The 24,770-nt window shown below is 41.3% G+C and overlaps 1 protein-coding gene across 2 annotated transcripts in view; it reads right to left on the bottom strand.

Annotated features, from left to right (window-relative positions):
* ABCA1 (ATP binding cassette subfamily A member 1) overlaps positions 1 to 24,770 on the bottom strand; it is a 176,342-nt gene that overhangs the window by 5,301 nt on the left and 146,271 nt on the right. For both annotated transcript variants that reach the window (XM_069240375.1, XM_069240383.1), the window contains exons 42-49: positions 23,981 to 24,101; positions 23,483 to 23,545; positions 16,974 to 17,080; positions 16,575 to 16,716; positions 15,776 to 15,910; positions 14,454 to 14,557; positions 3,427 to 3,519; positions 527 to 770 (exon numbers count right to left, since the gene is read on the bottom strand). In XM_069240375.1, coding sequence (XP_069096476.1) covers positions 527 to 770; positions 3,427 to 3,519; positions 14,454 to 14,557; positions 15,776 to 15,910; positions 16,575 to 16,716; positions 16,974 to 17,080; positions 23,483 to 23,545; positions 23,981 to 24,101 — 1,009 coding nt within the window. The remainder of the gene's footprint in view (positions 1 to 526; positions 771 to 3,426; positions 3,520 to 14,453; positions 14,558 to 15,775; positions 15,911 to 16,574; positions 16,717 to 16,973; positions 17,081 to 23,482; positions 23,546 to 23,980; positions 24,102 to 24,770) is intronic.

Genomic DNA, 24,770 nt, shown 5'->3' with positions numbered 1-24,770 from the left:
TTACTCAAAGATGCCAAAGGGGCATCATAGATGCTCTTGCTACACTAGGGTGGTGGAGGCGGTGGCCATTCTAATGCCATCTATAAAGTCCTATTTACTTCTGGGTCAAACGGAGTTCTTCACCACCGCTTGGTGTGGCTGGAATCTTTCATAATTTGTGCTCTAAGAAACAAGAGGTATCTCCCTACATCTTTCCAGGTCTTGATTACCCCAGTTCTGACTTGACTCTCACCAGGAATGAAATCTGTGACCTGAGGTTTCATCTCACAGTTCTACTCAACCAACAGTAGCAAATCCCACTCGAAAGGTACTTAACCAACAGTAGCAAATCCTATTCAAAAGGTAATATTCTTTCCCAAGACAAAGTATTTCCTGTAAACATTTTTGGCCATGAAAACAAATGAGTTGTTGAAAGTGTGGCATCCTGACTTTTAATTTTGATTTTCTTACACTGACATTTAGATTACAATACTCAGTTTCCAACAGATCAACACATTTTAGTCACAGACAACCAACAAACACTTACTTGGTCAAGTGTAGTCTGCGAGACGGAGTAGTCTTCGATTTGGAATTTCTTCTTGTTCTTGGAGAGGATACTGAATATCCTAGCCAGAGAAGAGTGCGTGGAGCGAAGCTGGTACTGCAGCATGCCCCGGTGTTTCTCCTTTAGTACGCTGCCTGGAAAGGCAATTGCAAAGAATTCCTCTACAGGCTTCAGGTCAGGATTTGACCCGGATATTCGGACTATGATCGTGTAACCATCTCCGAACCTGAAAACAAGACAAAGAGACTCAGAAAATCTTTAATGATATAGCTAAAAAAGAAAACAACCCAGATATGGTCATCGCTCTTAGGCATAAAAACCTTAGCAGTACTGGTGTTAAAGTCAATATTCTGAACTGATAGACCCTCAGCCTCACACCCCTCCAATATGAGCTAAAAAGTAATTTTTGACCACTTTCTGACAGTGGTCAAGGGATTTACTGCACCATTTAGCCAACAGAGATCAGCAGTTGAAAAATAGTAAGGTAAGTTTAAGTCTAATAGACTTGCAATGTACCAATGGCTGATGAAACATATGGTGGGTATATGGCTTCATGTGGCTTATGGACAGAAGCCACTTTTGAAGGCCCATAAAGTAGGCTGGGACATTGGTTAGCATTATTGACCAGCTCTGAAGATAGTAATGCTTTTAGCACATGAATGTGACAGTTCTGTTGCTCAACCAGTATATTTCTCTCTTTTATCTGCCATCTTTCCCTTTCTCCGCCCCCTTCCTCTCTCCTTTATCCCTTCCCAAACCAAGTCCTCATTAGCCAGGTTTGTGAATTAGTTGTGCGCTCTGAGAGACTCAATCACAGCCCACAGTCGTAGCCCAGGAGCTATCGTTTACATTGCGAGAAAATGAAGTTTCACTCCTAAACATTGCATTTTGTGTAACAAATAGTAGTAATTTCATCAGCACCAAAAGAAAGATACTAAAGTCTACTTCACCTAAAATAGTATATTTTCTTCTGATCTGTCTCTAATGCTAACACCATTATCTGGGGCATGGGAAGAGAACACCGAAATAATCTAGATTAGACTAATACTTCTTGCCTGACAAAAGGCAAACTGCATTAGAAACTGCCATGGATTTCTAAATTTCACTGGGCTTTTCTTAACTAGAGACAGAATTTGCTAATAGCTATGTTGCCTCCATTTGTCATGATTGTAAATCTTATCTCATGACCCGTGGTCATCGAACTGCAGCCTGCAAGTTTTCTAAATGCATGGGAAGCACAGGTTTTGCCAAGCACCATACTAAACTACTGTTTCCCATGAAACACGAGTATCTTCCAGGATGGCAGCTTGACCAGTTTCTCTACTTCACAAGGAAACAGCACATCCCCTCAAGAGACATTTCCACTGATGGGTGATACTACATTGATAATTGTTGGGAGAGAATGCACTGGACATAATTTAACTTCCCTTTTAATCGGAAGCCCCCCAACTGCAAACAGATAAGAATGAATGAATGAATGATTTATTTGTACAGTCAATAAAACATTACAGTAATTATAAAACAAACAATATGGATACAACTATCATATTTAGAAAGAATTGAGCCAATATTGGGCTCAAAGTCCACACAAGATGACGAGGTGAAGACAACAAAGGGGCAAATTTACATGAAGCTTGTGCAGCTGTTGTGTCATTTTTTGTTACGCGTCAGTGATGCATTCTCTGCTTCATGTTGCTCCTTATTTGCAAAATGATGCATTGGACCCAATGCGTCAGTTTTTGATGGGCTGCATCAAAAAATACCTGCACTGGAACTAGCTGTGCCACACAGTTTATAATGTATGCAGGGGAGGTGTTCCTTTGTAAAAACTCATTTAGGACTGTTGCAGTGATATTTACAAGTTTTCTACTGTGTGACGCATCTTTGAGAGGTGTCACTTTTAGCCTGGAATGCGTCAAAATTCCTATGTCTCATTAACCCAGGTGTAGGAAATGACACAATGGCTTTCCGATAGGAACTTGCCCATCTTAAGTTACTTTACGCATTTAAATATGTCTGTATTTCACGTCCCCTCTACTAGTAGTGGGCCTACACATGTAACGATCATGTTGTAGGACCCCTTGATCAAGCTGGGACCATGGCACCTATGATTTCATCATCCTCTGTAGCAAGGCAATGTGACATTGTGTTCTCCTTGTAAGGGAAAGGCCAGGATTGTCACATCTCCATGGAGGAATGGGTCTCCAAGCCCAGCCCAGCGTACTCCACAGCACAACAGGTAAGTGCACACATGAGGTGGGTAATACATGTATTTCTACATTACATTACACCATGTACTTGTATTCACTCCCATAACACTGTCACTCACTATGTCACACATGCTCAGGTCTCCACATACACATAAGTAGACAATGCCCACTGCAAAGTGACACATAGCCATACTGCTTACACTACATCCAGGACCAATGTAAGATTGTAAAAGGTGCTATTCCACCACTTTACAGTTTTTCATATTGGTCCTGACACATTAGGTTACCTGCATCAAATAAAACTGAGGCAGCACCTCTAATTTTTGACTCATTGCTGAAGTTGCATCAGTTCTGAGACCAATTTCAGTGATGCGTAACTTTTGGGGCTGATTCGTAATGGCAAAATTCCTACAGATGTGTCAGATTTTGTGATGCACCTTGAGTCCTTGCGCCATGGTGCCCCATATTGTAATTATGGCACATCCATGGCATAGTAACGGATTTCTGTGCATTGTAAGTATTTCTGCGGCAATGCAGCAAGGCATTATTTCTTCTAAATATGCCCCAAAGTCTTTATTCAGCATAATCTCAATAGGGCAAACAAATGTGTTTTTGTGGAATGAGGCAGAAAGGTATGTCTAACAAATGCAGAAGGAAACAAAGGAAACATACTTGTTTTTGAGGTGCTGGACGCTGCCAAGGCAGCGGAATTTCCCATTGACCATGATTGCCATTCTTGTGCATAGTGCTTCACACTCTTCCATGCTGCAAGGAGACACAACCAATAAGTATGGTAGATAATCACACAAGTTTGGAGCCATGCCTGGCAACAGCAGCAGCATTAAAGACAGGACAGTTCTGATTGAATGAACTTCAGATGCATTGATGATGCAGAATACACAAATGCCTGTAACTACTACATAACATTTTGAACTCAAGTTCAAGCAATGGTGGAGCACAGTTATAGCAAATGACGGAGTACAGTTCTATCAACAACAGAGCACAGAAGATTTCCTACCACTCCGGAGCCTGAGAAGGCATATGAAAATTGTATGCAAATTAAGATATGGCAGGCAAATACTGGAATCTCAGAGCCCGCTTGTAAACAATTTCTCTTTAAATAAATATGAAGTCAGAGTTCAATAAACCCACAACTGTGAAGGAACATGCAAGGTCTTAAAACACAGGAGATAACAAGAAACAAAATCTAAACACATTAAACAAAAATAACTAAAAATAAACTATATTCACTTGTGTGATTTCTCTTGTCGTTGGACGTGCAGCAATATTGGAAGAAAACTTACTTAATCCCACATTAAAAGGTGATTAAGGATTTAAAATTAGATTCAGGGCAACTCCTTGACTGCATCAACTGATGTACACATACAAGCCTTCGCCAATCACACATTTAGGCATGATGATAAAGTTGATGTTCTATCACTCACACTCCCCTTGCAATCACATGGACCTTTTTAAGTGAGAATAAGAGGCAGGAAAGGAGGTAAACTCTTGGCACATATGGTTACTTACCTTCTGTAACATTGTTTCTGGTGGATACTGTATATAACAGCAAATTCATCACCTTTAGAATATTCCCAAGCTGCCTCACTGGATTCAAATGTTTTTACCGCAGTGTTCCTGCACGCTGATAGGTGGCACAATGTTCCCTCAGGTAAGAGTTGGAGCGGAGTCACATATACGCGCCACCCCTCTGCATCAGTTTCTTGGTTGACTCTTTCCACACCCTCAGACATGGAGTACAAAGCAAATGGAGATACCAGTGTGCAGATCTCCAATTTGGGACTTTTTTAGATGGTAAAAAGAGACCCCGCCACAGAACTGCGAGGTGGAAGGGCATTGATGAATCAACAGTTAGAAACAGTATCCACCAGAAAAAGCACTACCAAAGGTAAGTAACTTGTTTCTTCTCACCTTCATAGTACATACTCAAGCAGGAGATCCCTAAAGTGGAGGATCTGTGCAGTGGGCACGGACCAAAATGTCCTAGGACCGAACAGGCAAAATCTCCCTCCTGTTGGACCTGGTTGTCAAGGCAGTAGTGCTTCATGAACAAGTGAACTGACGCCCATGTTGCAGTCTGGTAAATGTCAAGAACTGGCACTCCACATGCCACGCAGTGTTAGCAGGCTTAACTCTTGTGTAATGAGCCCTTAGTGTTTGCAGACCATTAAAATTTGTCCTTCCACAGTAAAGAATTCAGATGATGAAGATCTCAAATAAGACACAGGCCTCCATCCCTCCTCAGCACAAGGAAATCATGGGAGTAACAAACCTTTGCCACTTCCAAGGCTAGCACCCTCTTGCTAGCCCCTATTGTCAGAAAGATCTGCATCTCTTGGATCAAGATGGAGAGGTTCTCCTCTGAAAGCCGTGCTGATGTCGGAGGAAGGGATGATGAGTCATAGAGAAATAGAAGAGCATAACCCTAATGGATGAGCTGGAGGACCCATTTGTCAGATGTGATAGACTACTACCCTGCAGGAAAATGTCTTGATTCAGCCTCCAACAGGGTGGCTGTGTGCTGCTTAAGGCAAGTTAAAGCGATTTTAAGAATGATGCCTGGTTGGTGGCAGAATGTGAAAAGGCTGTTTGATGCATGCTTGATCCCCGTTCATGGCCCAAGAGGACTGGGGTGGCAGGACCTGATTGCTGTCTAGGCCCTAGCCCTCTGCAGAAACCTCAAAAGGAGTGAAATTGACAAGCAGGAATGGAAAGGTCCAAGAATGGGCAGTGGAGCAGATTTCATTGAAGCATTTGAGGGCAGAGTCGGCCTTTTCACCAAATATGCGGGACACATTGTAAGGCATATCAATAATGGATGTCTGCACATTTCCAGAAAAGCCAGTGGATCTCATCCACACGTCGGCAGAGAACAACTAGTGCCCACTGCTTTCAACAAGCAATATGTAGTATCAAGGCCGGCCTTAATTGGATACTTGGTGGAATTCAGGGTGTTTGGACAAAATATTGATTTAAAAATATAAGGAGGCAGAAATATTGTAAAATAAATACTGTGATACACAAATATTGTGATGCACAAATATCGTTGACAGGAATATTGTTTTTTGAGGTAGTACCGTTTTAAATAATACTGATGTTTTCACTAACGTTTTCAATAATGTAATGTGTAAAGTATCGATTTTTTTTATTACTTGAATGTGTTTTAGTACATAGATTAATTTTACATGGTACTATTGTTTATATAAAGCTTTTTTAATATAGCCTCTAATTTTAAGTGATTTAGAATTTTTAATTTAACTTTATATAGTAATTTATAGTGTTGTAGCACGTTGTTGGGTTTATAGAGGGATAGAGTGGGAAGTTGATTAGTTAAAAATAATTGTAAATTATTTAATACATTTTATTTAATTCTATCATTGACATTTATTATGTAAATGATATAATATTGATTTAGTTTAATTTTATCTTATTTGAGGGCTATTAGATTTGTAGGTTTATAGGGCAGGAAGTTGCTGCTACGTTTGTAGAGTTCTAGGATGGGAAGTTAATTAGGTAATAATATGGTGAAATTCGAAGAAAAACAACTTGCAACCTTCAAGACCCAACACTAGATGGCAGAAGTATACAGAGCATGTGTATCTACAGCCACACATGCCATCAAGCATATATATATGTATATATATATATGGAAAATGTCACTTACCCAGTGTACATCTGTTCGTGGCATTAGTCGCTGCAGATTCACATGCTGTGCACATCCCGCCATCTGGTGTTGGACTCGGAGTGTTACAAGTTGTTTTTCTTCGAAGAAGTCTTTTCGAGTCACGAGATCGAGGGACTCCTCCCATTTCGGCTCCATTGCGCATGGGCGTCGACTCCATCTTAGATTGTTTTCCCCCGCAGAGGGTGAGGTAGGAGTTGTATATGCTAGTAATAGTGCCCATGCAATGGAGTGAATACGTATGTACATAATGTAGTTTAAACTAATATATATATTTACAAATATACAGATGTTCAAGATCAACTTCTAAACGGCTACAGGCTCCCGGGGAGGCGGGTGTGCGCATGTGAATCTGCAGCGACTAATGCCACGAACAGATGTACACTGGGTAAGTGACATTTTCAGTTCGGTGGCATGTGTAGCTGCAGATACACATGCTGTGCATAGACTAGTAAGCAGTTATCTCCCCAAAAGCGGTGGTTCAGCCTGTAGGAGTTGAAGTTGTCTGAAACAATGTTCGTAGTACTGCTTGGCCTACTCTGGCTTGCTGTGTTGTTAGCACGTCTACACAGTAGTGTTTGGTAAATGTATGAGGCGTAGACCATGTAGCTGCCTTACATATTTCTGTCATTGGAATATTTCCTAGAAAGGCCACGGTAGCACCTTTCTTTCTAGTTGAGTGTGCCTTTGGTGTAATAGGCAGTTCTCTTTTTGCTTTAAGATAACAGGTTTGAATGCACTTAACTATCCATCTAGCAATGCCTTGCTTAGAAATTGGATTTCCTGTATGAGGTTTTTGGAAAGCAATAAATAATTGTTTTGTTTTGCGAATTAGTTTTGTTCTGTCAATGTAGTACATTAACGCTCTTTTGATGTCTAATGTATGTAGTGCTCTTTCAGCTACAGAGTCTGGCTGTGGGAAGAACACTGGTAATTCTACTGTTTGATTTAAGTGGAACGGTGATATGACTTTTGGTAAAAATTTAGGATTTGTTCGTAGAACTACTTTATGCTTGTGTATCTGAATAAATGGTTCTTGTATGGTAAATGCTTGAATCTCACTTACTCTTCTTAAAGATGTGATGGCAATTAAAAATACAACTTTCCATGTTAAGTATTGCATTTCACAAGAGTGCATGGGCTCAAAAGGTGGACCCATGAGTCGTGTTAAGACAATGTTGAGGTTCCATGAAGGAACTGGTGGTGTTCTTGGTGGAATAATTCTCTTTAGACCTTCCATAAATGCTTTTATGACTGGTATTCTAAATAGAGAAGTTGAGTGCGTAATTTGCAGGTAAGCTGAAATTGCTGTAAGATGTATTTTAATGGAAGAAAAAGCTAGCTTTGATTTTTGCAAATGTAGTAAGTATCCTACGATGTCTTTGGCAGATGCGTGTAAGGGTTGAATTTGATTATTATGGCAGTAATAAACACATCTTTTCCACTTATTTGCATAGCAATGTCTAGTGGTAGGTTTCCTAGCTTGTTTTATGACCTCCATACATTCCTGTGTAAGGTCTAAATGTCCGAACTCTAGGACTTCAGGAGCCAGATTGCTAGATTCAGCGATGCTGGATTTGGGTGTCTGATCTGTTGTTTGTGTTGCGTTAACAGATCTGGTATGTTTGGTAGTTTGACATGAGGCACTACTGAGAGGTCTAGTAGTGTTGTGTACCAAGGTTGCCTTGCCCATGTTGGTGCTATTAGTATGAGTTTGAGTTTGTTTTGACTCAGCTTGTTTACTAGATGTGGAAGGAGTGGGAGAGGGGGAAAAGCGTACGCAAATATCCCTGACCAACTCATCCATAACTCATTGCCCTGAGACTGATCTTGTGGGTACCTGGATGCGAAGTTTTGGCATTTTGCGTTTTCCTTTGTTGCAAATAGATCTATTTGTGGTGTTCCCCAACTCTGGAAGTAAGTATTTAGTATTTGGGGGTGAAGCTCCCATTCGTGGATCTGTTGGTGATCCCGAGAAAGATTGTCTGCTAGCTGGTTCTGAATTCCTGGAATAAATTGTGCTATTAGGCGAATGTGGTTGTGAATCGCCCAATGCCATATTTTCTGTGCCAGGAGACACAACTGTGTTGAGTGTGTGCCTCCCTGTTTGTTTAGGTAATACATCGTTGTCATGTTGTCTGTTTTGACAAGAATGTGTTTGTAGCTTATTATGGGTTGAAATGCTTTCAGCGCTAGAAATACTGCCAATAGTTCTAAGTGATTTATGTGAAACTGTTTTTGGTGAGTGTCCCATTGTCCTTGGATGCTGTATTGATTGAGGTGTGCTCCCCACCCTATCATGGAGGCATCTGTTGTTATTACATATTGTGGCACTGGGTCTTGGAAAGGCCGCCCTTGGTTTAAATTTATACTGTTCCATCATTGAAGCGAGGTGTATGTTTGGCGGTCTACCAACACCAGATCTAGAATTTGACCCTGTGCCTGTGACCACTGTGATGCTAGGCACTGTTGTAAGGGCCGCATGTGCAACCTTGCGTTTGGGACAATGGCTATGCATGAGGACATCATGCCTAAGAGTTTCATCACCATTTTGACTTGTATTTTTTGATTTGGATACATGGCCTGTATTACATTGTGAAATGCCTGAACTCTTTGTGGACTTGGAGTGGCAATCCCTTTTGCTGTGTTGATTGTCGCCCCTAAGTATTGCTGTGTTTGACACAGCAGAAGGTGTGACTTTGTGTAGTTGATTGTGAAACCTAGTTTGTGGAGGGTTTCTATGACATACTCTGTGTGTTGTGAACACTTTTCTAGCGTGTTGTTTTTGATTACCCAATCATCTAGGTACGGGAACACATGTATTTGCTGCCTTCTGATATGTGCAGCTACGACTGCTAGGCAGTTTGTAAAAACTCTTGGCGCAGTTGTTATTCCGAATGGCAACACCTTGAATTGGTAATGTATCCCTTGGAATACAAACCTTAAGTACTTTCTGTGTGAAGGATGTATCAGTATATGGAAATATGCATCCTTTAGGTCTAGTGTTGTCATGTAGTTTTGTTGTTTGAGTAGTGGGATTACGTCTTGTAATGTCACCATGTGAAAGTGATCTGATTTGATGTAGGTATTTAATGTTCGGAGATCTAATATAGGTCTCAGAGTCTTGTCTTTTTTGGGTATGAGAAAGTACAGAGAGTAAACTCCTGTTCCTTTCTGGTGTTCTGGTACTCATTCTATTGCTTCTTTTAGTAGTAATGCCTGAACTTCTAGTCCTAGAAGATCTATATGTTCTTTTGACATATTGTGTGTTTTCGGTGGTACGTTTGGAGGGAATTTGAGAAATTCTATGCAATAACCATGCTGGATAATTGCCAGTACCCAAGTGTCTGTTGTTATCTCCTCCCAATGTTTGTAAAATAGTCTTAGTCTCCCCCCCACAGGTGTTATGTGTTGGGGATGTGTGACTTGGAAGTCACTGTTTGTTTTGAGGGGTTTTGGGGCTTTGGAACTTCCCTCTATTTTTTGGGAATTGTGCCCCTCTATATTGGCCCCGAAAACTTCCCCGCTGGTATTGGCTTTTATAAGTGGGCCTTGCTTGTGAGGTTGTGGCCTCTGTAGGTTGACCTCGAAACCCTCCCCTAAATGGTGTCTTGCGAAATGTGCCTCTGCTTTGTGGGGGGTAGAGTGCACCCATGGCTTTTGCGGTATCAGTATCTTTTTTGAGATTTTCAATAGCAGTGTCGACTTCCGGCCCAAACTGCTGCTGTTCATTAAAGGGCATATTCAGTACGGCTTGTTGTATTTCCGGCTTGAATCCTGACGTACGCAACCATGAGTGTCTCCTTATTGTTATTGCAGTATTTACTGTCCTTGCAGCTGTATCTGCTGCGTCCATTGATGACCGTATCTGATTATTGGAGATACTTTGTCCTTCTTCTACCACTTGTTGTGCCCTTTTCTGGAACTCTTTGGGTAAGTGTTCTATGAAATGCTGCATTTCGTCCCAATGAGCTCTATCGTATCTTGCCAAAAGTGCTTGTGAACTGGCAATACGCCATTGGTTTGCAGCTTGTGCTGCAACTCTTTTACCAGCAGCATCGAATTTGCGACTCTCCTTGTCTGGAGGTGGTGCATCTCCCGAGGTATGAGAGTTTGCTCTCTTGCGAGCTGCCCCAACAACCACAGAATCTGGTGTTAATTGCTGCGTAATATAAACAGGGTCTGTTGGTGGTGGCTTGTACTTTTTTTCCACCCTTGGAGTTATGGCTCTGCCTTTAACAGGATCCTGAAATATTTGTTTTGAATGTTTTAGCATTCCCGGGAGCATAGGTAAGCTTTGGTATTGACTATGAGTGGAGGAGAGTGTATTAAATAAAAAGTCATCCTCAATTGGTTCTGAATGCAAGGTGACGTTATGAAACGCAGCTGCCCTTGAGACCACCTGCGTGTAGGATGTACTGTCTTCAGGTGGCGACGGCCTTGTAGGGTAACAGTCTGGGCTGTTATCTGATACAGGAGCATCATAAAGGTCCCATGCATCAGGATCATCTTGACTCATTGCAGTATGAGTCGGGGATTGCATCAGTGGTGGAGTGGCTACCGGTGATGTGTGCATTGATGGTGGTGGAGATGGTGGTGGAGTTGTTTGTCTTGCCACCTCTGCCTGTGGCTGCTTGTCATTTTCTTGAAAGGCAAGTCTTCTTTTCATCTTAATTGGGGGAAGAATGCTTATCTTCCCTGTGTCTTTTTGAATGTGGAGCCTTCTTTGAGTTTTGAAGTATTGAAGTTCCTCTCCGAACTTATGTCCTTGCATCTGGGAGGACAATCCCTGTTCCTCTGTGTAGGAACCTGTTTTCGGTTCCGAGGCTGGATGTTTCGGAATCAAAATCTTTTCGGTCGCCTTTTTGGGCTCCGAGGCAACCTTCTTTATTTTTGGTGTCGTGGTGTCTCGGTGCCGAACCATTTCGGTGCCACTGTCTCGGTGCCGAATCTGTTCGGAGCCGCTGTCTCGGGCCCGAGATAGCTGTGTGGCGGTATCTCGACCGGAGTCGGATGACTTCGCCACATGCATGCCCTTTTTCGGTGCCGATGATCGGTCACCTATTTTTCGGGTTAAGCCATGGCCTGTTGGCGGTGGCATCCCCTGGGCTTTTGTTGTCTTCTCGTGAGTTTTATGTTTCGACGTCTTACGGTTTTCGGCGTTTCTTCGGGATCGAGCTCGTCCGAGTCCGATTCATGGATGGAGAAGCTTTCTTCTTCCTCTTCGAAACGCCCTTGTCCTGTCGCCGCCAACGCCATCTGCAGTCTTCTTGCTCTTCGGTCTCTTAATGTCTTCCTCGACCGAAACGCTCGACAGGCTTCACAGGTATTCTCCTTGTGCTCTGGAAAAAGACACAAGTTACAGACCAGATGCTGATCTGTATATGGATACTTGTTATGGCATTTTGGGCAGAAGCGGAATGGGGTCCGTTCCATCAGCCTTGAAGAAACACGTGGCCGGGCCGACCAGGCCCCGACGGGGGATCGAAAAAACCCCGAAGGGCCACCGGAGCTCTTCAAAAGTCGTTGTCGATCTGTTATAACTAACCCGATACCGAACGCAAACAATACCGACGATTTTTCCGAGATTCTAACTAACTTTCCGACCCGAAACACGGAGCGAAAAGGAATACGTCCGAACCCGATGGCGGAAAAAAAACAATCTAAGATGGAGTCGACGCCCATGCGCAATGGAGCCGAAATGGGAGGAGTCCCTCGATCTCGTGACTCGAAAAGACTTCTTCGAAGAAAAACAACTTGTAACACTCCTAGCCCAACACCAGATGGCGGGATGTGCACAGCATGTGTATCTGCAGCTACACATGCCACCGAACATATATATATATATATGAAGCAATTTCCTCAATCCAGGAAAGGAAAACCGGACACCATGGCCATGCAATCTTATTTTATTGATGCGTTTCGGCCGTAGCCTTGCTCACAATACCATTCAAATTCATTCTAATCAGATATATACCATATTGTGTTTTTATAAGAGTAAATAAGATTTTAGATATGAGTAGACGCTCTGTGACTTAATGAGAAGACAGTAGTTCAGGTGAGAAAAATTGGAAAAGTAGGTATAGTGGATGAGCTGGCAGTTTGATATTAATGAATTAGGGGAATTAGAATATTCTCAACTTAAGATTCAGAAATGGTATTGATTACACAATATTGTATTTGGATATTAAAAGCCAATAATTTGAAATTAATAAATTGATATGAATATAATGGTTAATACCTCAGGACAAGTTGTGGTAAACATTATGTTATTTCTGAATACTTTGCTATGTGAAAAGTTATACTCCAAAATGGCTGCCACATTAGCCCGTCCTGGTGAATCTGTCTTCGAAATTGGTCCTTTGTCCATGTTTTATGATTTAGGTATATATGTGATTAGAATGAATTTGAATGGTATTCTTAGCAAGGATACGGCCGAAACACGTCAATAAAATAAGATTGCATGGCCATGGTGTCCGTTTTTTTTTTTCCTGGATTGAGGAAATTGCTTCATATTGAGATTTTTGGGCTCCAACTCCTACAGGCTAAGCCACCGCTTTTGGGGAGATTACTGCTTACTAGTCTATGCACAGCATGTGTATCTGCAGCTACACATGCCATCGAACGGAAAATGTCACTTACCCAGTGTACATCTGTTCGTGGCATGAGACGCTGCAGATTCACATGCGCCCTCCCGCCTCCCCGGGAGCCTGTAGCCGTTATAAGTTGGATGAAACTTGTAAATTTGTAAATATATACTACTTTTTTAGACATATTATGTACATACATACTTACTCCATTGCATGGGCACCTTTACTATATGCACAACTCCTACCTCAAGCCCTGCGGGAAAAACAATGTAAGATGGAGTCGACGCCCATGCGCAATGGAGCCGAAAGGGAGGAGTCCCTCGGTCTTGTGACTCGAAAAGACTTCTTCGAAGAAAAACAACTTGTAACACTCCGAGCCCAACACTAGATGGCAGGATAATGCACAGCATGTGTATCTGCAGCTACACATGCCATCGAACATATATATATATATAAACTGGAATGGGAATACAAAATGTTACCCATTTAAAGTCCAACAATTTCCCTTCTGTTGCACTGACTGGAGTGGAGGGCCAACCCACTGGTGGTAACCAGGCTGGAGGCCACTGTGCATCCGTTGGGCCTGGAGGTCTGCCAGAGGGAGATATTGAAGTGACAAGAATAAGTAGCATTAACTCATTAAAGGCTTGTTCTGCAATCGTGTTGCCGATGGCCTGGGAAATTCGGGACACAGCACGACCAGTTGTAGAATCAGCTTTTAGAGTTGGGATTGGGAGCGAGATTGATTGGTGCCTTAAAACACTCCTGACTTCTCTTTGGACAGATAGTAGTGGGATGGATTGAGTTCTGTTTCGACTTCCTATGCTTCTTCTTCCATTTTGACTTCAACTTACAGGACAACTTCGACTGCAAAGACCTGTCGCCGGACTGGTCTCAGGTGTGGGAATGGGTCTGAACTCTTGACTTGCAGCAGGAGCTGGACTTGCACGAGATCTGTGACTTCAGTGTTTGGTGACATATAGGTTCACTTCACGGTCCCAGATTGCTTTTGAGTGCATGAGGGCACATTCTTCTCACATCTTGGAGTAATGCCCTGAACTTACATACCAGAGGGTCAGACACGGACATCTGTTTCCAACTGTATTGAGATAGTCTTCGGTGCGTACATCGTTCCCTCGCACTCTAGAAAAGAGAATTTCTGAACAAACCAATGAAAATGGTGGGCAGAGGTCCGGATCCACAACCAAAGGTGCCTAATGTGGCTCCACCCCGTCACTTTTGGGGCAGAACAAAGTGGTGCACAAGAGCTCTGCTGTGAAAACACTCAGTCTCATATGGATTTTAGGGAATATTCTAAAGATGAGAAATCTGCAGATAAGTGTCCATCAGAAGCAACGATTAGAATGGCCTGACATCCACGCTAGAAGACACCTGTCAGCATTTACCTGTGAGATGAGAGCACCACTGATCGGCCCTCTTTAATGATGCTCAAGGCACAGTTCCACAGAAAGCGACGGGCTTTAGGGTCCATTCCGGTAGTAGGCTCATCCTGCCATAAAAAGACAATATGTCACCTGCTTGTGCTTTTACATTTCAACAAACCACTGTTATTCCCAAATCCCCCTCCAAACAGCCAAACAAGACTATTTTAAAGAATAAAAAGCTTAATTGAACATAAGTGACACATTACCTTTTTCTACAATGTTAACAAAAGTATGACTACTGCAGTAAGGTAATTGTACTGTTACAATTTCACAAACAACTCAAGCTTTCAACAAAAGCAACATAAATAATTGCTCCCTCAAAATGTCATTTTAACATGAAATAATCTTCTATGTATTTTTTATCATTTTTTTAAACATATGTAGCCATCTTGTCTAGTAGGTTATATGGCTCTTAAGGTTTTTCACTACAACTTTGGGACAGTACAGATTTAATTAAAAAAACTGCAGGGACTCGGCCTTGCAGCTGTGACAGGTGGATTCAGAGGTGATACCGTAATTTGTCCACTATTACTATTTTACTACTACTATTCATTCTTCTGCGTGGCAGTCTCATGCGGTTGATCTACTGCCTATGTTGGCAGAAGCAGAACTAATAAAATGTGACTGAAACAACTTGGTGATAATGCAAACAGCCTCTTATGTTTCTGGATGTTTGATGAATGCTTGTTTCTGTATTTTTTATACACCGTTTTGCAGTTCAAGCCATTGAAAACGCTTAGACTGGGACTAATAATGACTCAGTGAAGGTCCCAGGATTCAAATATTGATTCAGTGTGGGACCCCGGGCTCCAGTAATGGTTAGGTTGGGGTCAACAGAAGTCTAAAGTTTAAGAACCACTGACTTAGCAGATAGTTGGAGGCCCCACCTTTGAACCCTTGACACCCTCATCTCTTGTGCCACTCTGAAAGTATGGTAACAACCAAGAAAACTGAAATTAAAGCACTGCTAATGCCAAAATATATTACAATTAAATGAGTATTAGGTGGTTTAAACCATGCAATGTGGCATATGCTCTGCTCTGTTGGTATTATGGCAGATACCTATCCTGCACTTATTATTGATGACGTTTGCTTGAGAAATAAACAAAAACTAAAACTAGTTCCTATGGTTGTATAATGCGAATATGCACCTTCTCATTAACAGCTTTCTTCAACGCAACTCTAAACCAGTTGTATGAATTGTTGCAGTGATTATAAGACAGAGAAATAAAACAAAGGGCAGAGTATATTTATGTAGTGAAAGTTAAGGACTGTTTACTAACCAGAAATACCACAGGTGGTCCCCCAATAAGGGCTATTGCGGTTGACAATTTACGCTTGTTCCCGCCGCTATAATTGCCAGCGTGCTTTTCTGAATACTTCAGAAGGCCCAGCTTGCGAACTGTCCAATCGGCCACCTGCATTAAAAAAACACACAGTGAGCATCATTGTGCCAGTAGGCTGAAATCAAACATAAGGCTCCATACAAATGACTTTTCTCATAACCTTCTCATTAGAAGATCCCTTAGGACACATTTTTATCTAATTCTTTATTAAAATCTACCCACAAATCCACATTATAGTAATAAACAATCCGGGTTTCTCATTTTGTTGGTACAGACTGCTTATGAGAACTTACTTCGCACATCAGATAGCAGTTGTTTTAAATCGGTAGACTTAGCCTTGTAGTAATCACATGGTCCCAGTAGAAGCAGGTCCATAAAAAGTGTGCTGACTTAAGTCCCACCCTTATACCCTGTCCACATGTGACGCCAGAGTGAAGATGATGCTGACTAGTCCCCCACAGAACCTAACAGTCCAGAGGAATGTGTGAAAATGAGGAATGAGTTGGAACTTCCCATTATAGCTCTAGCCCCAGGAAAGCTCTAAGAGGCCTCACTCTGCAGCAGCTGTGCACATACAGAGCTAATCAAAATGATGGCACTTCGCCAATCTAAATAATTATTTTACAATTGAGATCCGCTTAGTGAAAGCTGATTTGTAAGCATTTATAGAAACCCATTTTAAGAAGAGTCAATTGCTGCTGTAGATGTGCTTTCCTTCATTTTGTTTGCAGTTTACCTTGCACACTTCCTTCTCAGGGATCCCTCTTAGGAGGGCATAGAACTCTAAATGCTCCCGGCCAGTCATTAGCTCGTTTATGGCATCAAACTGAGGACAGTATCCCATGTTCCGATGAACTTCCTGGATATCCGATAAATTACTGAAAGCAAAATAAATATTGGTCTTAATATAGCCATGACTTATGCAAATTCTACCAACAATTCTTAACAAAGGTCCTCTGCATCAATTAAGAGCTAGAATAGTACCCTTAACATTTAAATGCTCTCAACATGTTAGTCCAGAACAGCATACTACAAAACAGCCACCAAACAGACAAACAAAACTCATCATTGAAGGTGTCTCACTTCAAGCAGAATCACCTTTCTATAAAAGCAGAGAAGACTCTTTTCCTCTCACCTGTGTCCATTAAGGAAAGCTTCTCCTCCGGTTACATTTGTATCGCCAGTCAGCATTTTAAAAGTAGTCGTCTTGCCAGCACCATTGACACCAAGAAGCCCAAAGCACTAAACATTGAAAAAAAGTTTCTCTATTAAGCAACAAAGACCACCTTTTAATAGTTCAACAACTACTTTGATCGTTTAACAGGCTAAGATCTATGGTACAAAAATACCCCCACAAATGGTTGCCTAGTTTTATAAACCTACTACACACACCTAACTAAACCAAATGTCCTTTTGTCGTAACTTTTACTTTATGTATTGTAATTCTCCACTACTATGATGGCCGAACAGCAGCCTCAGAGAACAAACATAGGATTAAAAAAACTGGGAAAACAAGTAGATTTTTCCTGAGTTAAGTCCTGAGTTTTGAAGGAAGTGAGGGCTCTTCTGATTTTTATAGTATTTTTTAAATACTTTTCTAGGAACAAGTCAAAGCCACAGACTTCAAACAGAGGAGCCCCAAGAGAGCAGCGTGTTCCCCCAAACCATTTGCATTTCAGTAGAAGCAGCCTGTGGTCATGTAAGGCTTACTTTAGATATCTATCAGGTGGTAGGGGAGCAGTGATCTAGAAAACTACTCTGGTGCCCCAGTATGCAGAACTGTATGTGGAAGGGAAAGGGTTTCAAATTGCAATTTATGCTTCACCAGCAGCCTTTGGAGTGATAGTGCTCTGACTCATGCATAGTATTTTTTCCAGAAGTGTAATACACAGTCCACTGCAGTAATGGAGGCGCAAGAGACCAACTAAAGTTACAACGGTAATTCAGCGGTGTGTCAACAGTAGCGGGTCGATATTTCAGAGGTGCAGTAGGTGAGAAAATATACTTATGCTACAGAACTGTTGGTGTTTTGGTGGGTAACATTTGGTATTAAGATCATATAGGTCCGTCCTCATTATGAGTTTGTCAGAATAGGATGTGGTGTTGTATGGCTATTATAGTTAGGTTTTAGATGCGTTGTTTAGCTTACTAGGCCTGCCACTGTGCACTTTAACTCGTTTACATTCGTAAACATCACTGCTTTATTTTTACATTTGAGGTGCTGTTTTATTTCTCTATCTTGTTGTTCTTTGGCCTAGAAAAGCACTGTGTTCTCAGTAGGGCATGTAGTTCATTTTGTACTTCCTCCAAGGCTACAGTAAGATAGGGTTGCCAACAAGTGGTATGCTGTGTCTCCTGCATTCACAGAAAGCAATGCATATGTACGTGGGGACCATTTCTTAGAATGTCAGCTGTGTTATTATAAAACACCCTTTTGTCCCAAACACGTTAGAGGGAGATTCCAGCCAGATGACCGTGACTGTATGCTGATTGCTGCAAGCTTTGCTACAGCTACTTGTTTAGACAGCCGAGCCATGAACTGGATGGGGACGGTATCTCTCTAGATCTCAGGCCTCTTCTTCAGGTATGAGGGATGATGTTCTCATACTTAAGAGTAGGTGAGGGGTTATAGATCCACCCTCCTGTTTAGACAGCATGGTAGGACTGTTCTTGTGTTTTACATTTTTAGTCACATGCCTGCTCCTATTGTCTTTCATTATCCTAGTTATTGCTATGCAGCTGATTTTATCCAAGATGCAGATATTTTCTGAAATGCTTATTTAAATACACTCTGCCTCTGTTGTCTTTGCCTGAGTGAGAATTTAGAGACTGAGAGAACAGGATGTGATCTGATATACCACGATTCCCTGGGGAGTCTATCTTACCATGAGCTCGGTTGGCACAATCATCTCGGTCACAGATGGGGTGCTGCTAGTTAGCCGGAAAACCCAGATTAGGCTGACAGGTGTCACCAGGTGTGGAGTGGTAGTCAGAACCCACTACCTAGGCGATCCTACCAACCAAATCCAGTAGCCTCATTACCCTAATGAGAACCTATGCGCAATGGCGCCCAACGTCTTGCAGGAGTTACAACAATCCAATGATGACAATGCAACTGCCAGTGCTGCTTCCTCTGGAATCATGGATGTACCAGTGACATATACCGGCTGGATTCCCAAGATGGGGGATCTAGTACATGAAGATTGCTGTGAAAAAGGAATTCGGTCCTTCTGATTGTGCACCAGTCCCTGTCCTAGGACTACACAGTACCAGAACTATCATACTACCACTGCTGCCTGGCTTGAAAGAGAATCGCCTTGTCTCCATTGACAATGTCAAGCTACACCATGTGGCCGATCCTGCACAGCAGACCTAGAGAACTCCTGAGTAGTGCCCGAATCCCCCACCCCGCTACAGACCAAGAAGTTCCCCTACAAGTCATCATCAACAATACTGATACCTCTCCGAGCTTGGAGAGGGTGGAAAATGAGCTTTCATTGGTTCCACTGACAAGTACTACTTTATTGCTTTCTGCTGATTTAGAGCAATCATCTACAAATTCCACACAAACGGATGTTGTAACAAATTACACAACACAAGGGAATCTTCAACAGTTTCGCCTCTTCTGAATACACCACCAGCATTAGTTTGCATAGATAATGGTTACTTCATCGATCCTGACAACAATTCCTCTGACCCATCCGCCTCAACTGTGACAGATGTCAAGAGCCCGTAAGCTAATACACTGGCTAAAAATTAACTATCTCACTCGTCCTTGGAACTATCTATGGTTATAACTGACTGTGGTCACTTTTCTTCTTTGGATTGGGTTTGTCATTGTTTTCTTTCTTCTTATACATGGTGATTATCTTACTGAACGCTCTACAGTTGAACTGGTGGCTGAAGTCTCAAAACTACATTTTTCTACACATAAAATATGCAGAGAATTGTCCCTGGTAAACATTTAAGCAGTACCAAATCCCGATGGGATTGTATGGGATAACGTCTTATTGTACATATATGGTTCTACAGAAATCATTCAAATTACTTATGTGTTCAAACTTTCCATTGACTGATGTAATTACACCCGGAGTAAGTTCTGATGATTGGGATGTAAAAACAGTTGTTACAATGATGTCTGATCTACAGTATTATGCGTTTTTTTTAAATGATGATGTGTACCACTTTAAAGGAAATTATGGAGATCTGTTCTGTTATAATCATTATGGACATCATTTCATTCACAGAGCCAGTAACCCAAAAACTATTTTTAAATATGCACAATGGGAACACTGCCCACTTCCGCCAATAGGCAGCTCAAAAACGTATACTGAAAAGTTTGCATATTTTTCTGGGCACAATGTGCTGAGTCATATTATTTCAAATTGCCTGTGATGGAAGATTTGCATGTATTATTGACCGGTACAAAATTGATATATTTTGATTTTTTTGTTTCCTGATTGGCCATAGAAGGTTATGAGCATTGGGTTAATTCAATTGATTTGAAAAGTGTGTTGGGAACAAGACGTTGGCAAATAAGAGGTACAGACGCCTTACTTAGAGCTTGCATGATTCCTGTTCAGATGATATTCTTAAATGAAATAGTACAACAAACGAGCTGTTTAGGCATAGCAAACATTAAAGAATTGAATGTGCCCAGTATTCCCGCCCCTGCAAAATTCAACAAATGGCAAAAGTATATAAACGCATCTGAAGTGCAGCTTAGTGAATGGGTACAGAATGGAACATATAACACATAACTTTCACATCCTGGCGGGTGGTTATTGTGGCCTGTAGACACCAATGGGTGTCATACATGTTTTGGGAACTCTCCTGGTTTTAAAAGGAATAGGCCGGACCCTCACTATATATCATCAGAGCACTCGGGTATTGTAACAACATATAGTGTAGGGAAACTATGCCAGCCACGGATGAAGGTCTCCTCACTAGCTGCTGGTAAATAATATCTGGTCTCGTGTCAAATGACACAGATTTACAGGATTTCCTGTTAGGCCCCAGAAGACATCGCAGAAAACACTTCATATATGAAGCATATAATGAAATTTAGAAACTTTCCCAACAAGAAGTGGCTGCCCAGTTAAGGCAAATAGATCAGGAAAATGTAAAGAAAGTATGGAATTAACACCTTGTCTGATCGCATTTACACCCTAAACAATATTATGTCCTCTGCAACAGATATAGTACAGAGTGATATGCTATTAGCTCAGGGAATTTTTAACTGACCAAAAGCAGCTCTCACTATGGGACAGGTTTGAAACGTCTGCTGTAGTGTCCCTGAAGTTTAGCATAATTTTAGTTTTTGTGTCATTTAGGTATAACACATTTTAATGGGTTTTTGGGACATGGGTGGAAACACTAGCCTATGCAGTGCCTGAAGGTTGCAGGAAGAGCCATGTAGGAACTGAGGAGGACTGGAGGTACTGATTCATAATATATAAACACACAAACTGAATGTGCTGGATTTAGTAAGGTTTACTAACATACTGCACCAATTTATCTATATGATGAATGTTTAAGGCACAATGAATATCACACGCACAAAGTGGCAAACTGAATAGTTAATATGCAAAGATTAACACACTTATTATATTATAGTTAAAATTAATTGATTAAACACTGAAGGGCTGCCACACAAATATAACATTAAAATGTGGGTGTTTATTAAATATGTTTAATGTGTATGTTTGTTAAGTATTAACTTTTGCACACTAACACCTTTAAGATCGAATATCAACTATTATATCTCCACCTAAGAACCTGCTTGCTAACATAACAAGAAATATTGTACACTTATGTATATCAACAGCTTTACAAGATTATCTGAAAGTAATCTTTACTGTGTACAGCTATAGTTCACATGTATGGCTGTCATCTAATCAGAACACTGTACAAGACTTAATACTTGTCTTTTTTTGTTGGTTTTTTTGGAACTGGCATATTTTACTCCATATCCCTCACGATTTAGAAGGAGAACATTGCAGCAGACAAAAGTAAACATTCCCCTCCACTACTTGACATGTTCCTTCCTGGCCGTGACCCATGCATTTGTTGCCATACCCCTTTCTTATCTGTTTCTGGCAGCTGCTGATGATAAGGTGCCAGCAGTCAGCCTGACCAAGTACAGCTGATTTGCTTCTGCTCTTTGTTGGGTCACAAAGCAAGAAGTTGGCAAAAGGATGCAGATGAGACTGGTGGAAACTTTTTTTCAATTGCCTAACAAATAAGCTCATGGTATCTGTGGATTCCTCTGTCATGCCACAGGTTGCCTCATAATTCAGGATCTTAACTGTGGCCTGAAAAAAATGTTTTATCATATTCTGCCCTTGTCTTTGAGGGGTATCTGGCACTTTTTGCTACCCTTATCAAGTTCTCAACTTTCTTAGTTTCTGCCATAGATCCACATGTTCCCACACCAAGATACCCCCATAAGAGTTTATATGTAAGGTATTACAAACTAAACTCTCTTGGTGTCATAGTTACCATCTTAATGGCAGTCATATTAACTACCTTGGAAGGATAAGGAGTTGAATTAGTCCTGATGGAGTTTTATTTTTTCAGCAAGCAGCCAAGATGAGGTTATCTTGCTGATAGAGCTCAAGGACCAAGGCACCCTAGAGGTAAGCAAGCTCATATCACTATGTACTATTCCTGATAAATTTAAAGGGACCTCACAGTCTAATTGCACTTTCTCTAATGTTCTTCCAATTGATGACAACACAGCATTCAAAAGACCCTAAAGTTACAGAAGTTGACATTACTTGTCTAGTCTGTTGCAGCAGTCGTTTTGACTACATCACCCCTATTCTCATAGCCTGTCAATGACTATGTATTGCCACCACAACCAAGTATGAAAAAGTGTACTTGTTCCATAAAAGCCAGACACAGACTCTTCCAATTGTCTGGAACAAAGGACCTTGAGGCATTTTCAGTTAATTCTGTGTTCTGAGACACTACATATGCCAGGTTTTAGAAGCACTGTATCCTGACACAATCTTTCTTACACCATTCCCCAAGAATTTGGAATGTCCTCATACTGGACTGCAGGGTATCTATTTCAAATAGGGAATTTAAAAATAAAGACCTGAACCGGGTGTTTGTGAGACATCGCTCCGCTGTCCCACAGATGCCTTACACCTACATTTTGAGAAAAGGGAGTTCATTGGCACATTTGGGTTCTACTTTTTGACATACTAAATTCTATGTAGCGAGTCTTCTGTCTTACGCTATGATACACCGCCAGTTATACTACATAAATATGAGGACGCATGTGTATACCACTCTTTTCTATACACTTTAACTAGTATAGCGTATCAACCTATGCAAAGCGCTTTGGCAAATTCTTGGGCCCAATTTGCAGTTAAGAGCAGTACAAATTAATAAAATGATATTGACAGATCTCAAGGGCTGCTTGCATAACAAACAGTGAAGCCAATTTTTATTAAACACACAAGTTACTACCATGTGTTTGTACTTGAGAGATGACTGTATGTCGGATTAGCTGATATTGAATGAGTTTTCTGTATTATCGTTACTAAATGATTAATTACTGTTCCTGCCCTACTTTCCAGAGAAACAGCCTGAGCCAAATTAGCATTTGCCCCAACTATTTTACATCAGACTTACCTCTCCTGGTGGGATCCCAACACAGAGGCGGTCGACTGCTGGCTTCCGTTTCATCCCGTAAACCTGGAACCAAGAGCAGCTTGTCAGCACATGACAGCTTCAGAAGAACATCGACACAGGCTCACAAAAACGTGATCACTACTAGACAGGACAGGCAGTGAGAACCTATTGCAATATCTTGATATTAGCCTGACCTTGCTTTGAGAAAAACACATGAGGCCCAGGATTTTAACTTGATGCGTAACAGTCCTGCTTATAAGATAACAGTTTGAAATCATGTTCATGTTATTATGTGTTACTCTTGTACTCTAGGAAGACAGAGGGCACACAAGGAAAACACTGTTCCATTTTGTGACTGTTATGTTAGGCACCATATGAAACTAGCATTTACTCGCACTGGATGACAAAGTGCTGCCACATATAACCTATTGTCAATAATACATTTGTGAACTGATCCCCTAAGAACAGCCACCCAGTCAGCAGAAGTTCTCAGCTCACCTTCGTCAAGTCTTTTATTACCAGCACATCACCACGGACGCCATCATTGTGGATCCGCTGCCGTTCTCTGGTCACATCATCATCCTCATCAATTAAAGGTGGCAGCTTTGATGTAACAGGTCTTTAAATCAAAGTAGAGAGGTGGAGAAAGCCAAGTGAATAATGTACAGAATACGATTTATCGTTCTAACACGTGCCATATTTATAGTGATGTATAGTCACTGTAATCTCCACAACATTTCTTTTAATTGAAATGTCAACAGAAATCTCACCAATGCTGTGTATGACATATTTTAGCACATTGGTTCTTCGTGAAGTGGTTTTGATTGAGAAATTGAAAACAATGTTAGGATAGCCGCAAATTATGTGTGTGCATACTTATGTACAATCTTGGCTAATAATCAGCTCCCCTTGCTATATGGAATCCCACAACGCAATTGCTTGCCTCATGAGTTGAGCGGAGCAAAATTCCTTTCAATATTTTGCTTCTTCAGTCATGAGTGGGTCATTGTTCCTGATTTACCAGGTGAGGGAACAACAAACCTGATTTTACCAGCAAAAATATCCAGCTGGTAAAATTGCCAAGCATTGCAGTCCAGACCTTTTCCCTGTCTCTCGCCTGACCCTCAGACTAGGCATGGAAGGGAACATGTACCACATTTGCCATCTGAAGTCAGAGCTGCTATACCATGCAACACCTACTTATTTCAATTCTGAAAACTCTGGTCAGCTATTAGATTTCCTCAAATGCTGACAGGTGCCAGCCTGAAAGGATATCGTAGATGATACT

This window comes from Pleurodeles waltl, chromosome 1_2 (assembly GCF_031143425.1).
Source record: "Pleurodeles waltl isolate 20211129_DDA chromosome 1_2, aPleWal1.hap1.20221129, whole genome shotgun sequence".
NCBI classification, from domain to species: domain Eukaryota; kingdom Metazoa; phylum Chordata; class Amphibia; order Caudata; family Salamandridae; genus Pleurodeles; species Pleurodeles waltl.
Note: the sequence above shows the minus strand (reverse complement) of the source record. Positions and strands in the feature narration are given on the sequence as shown.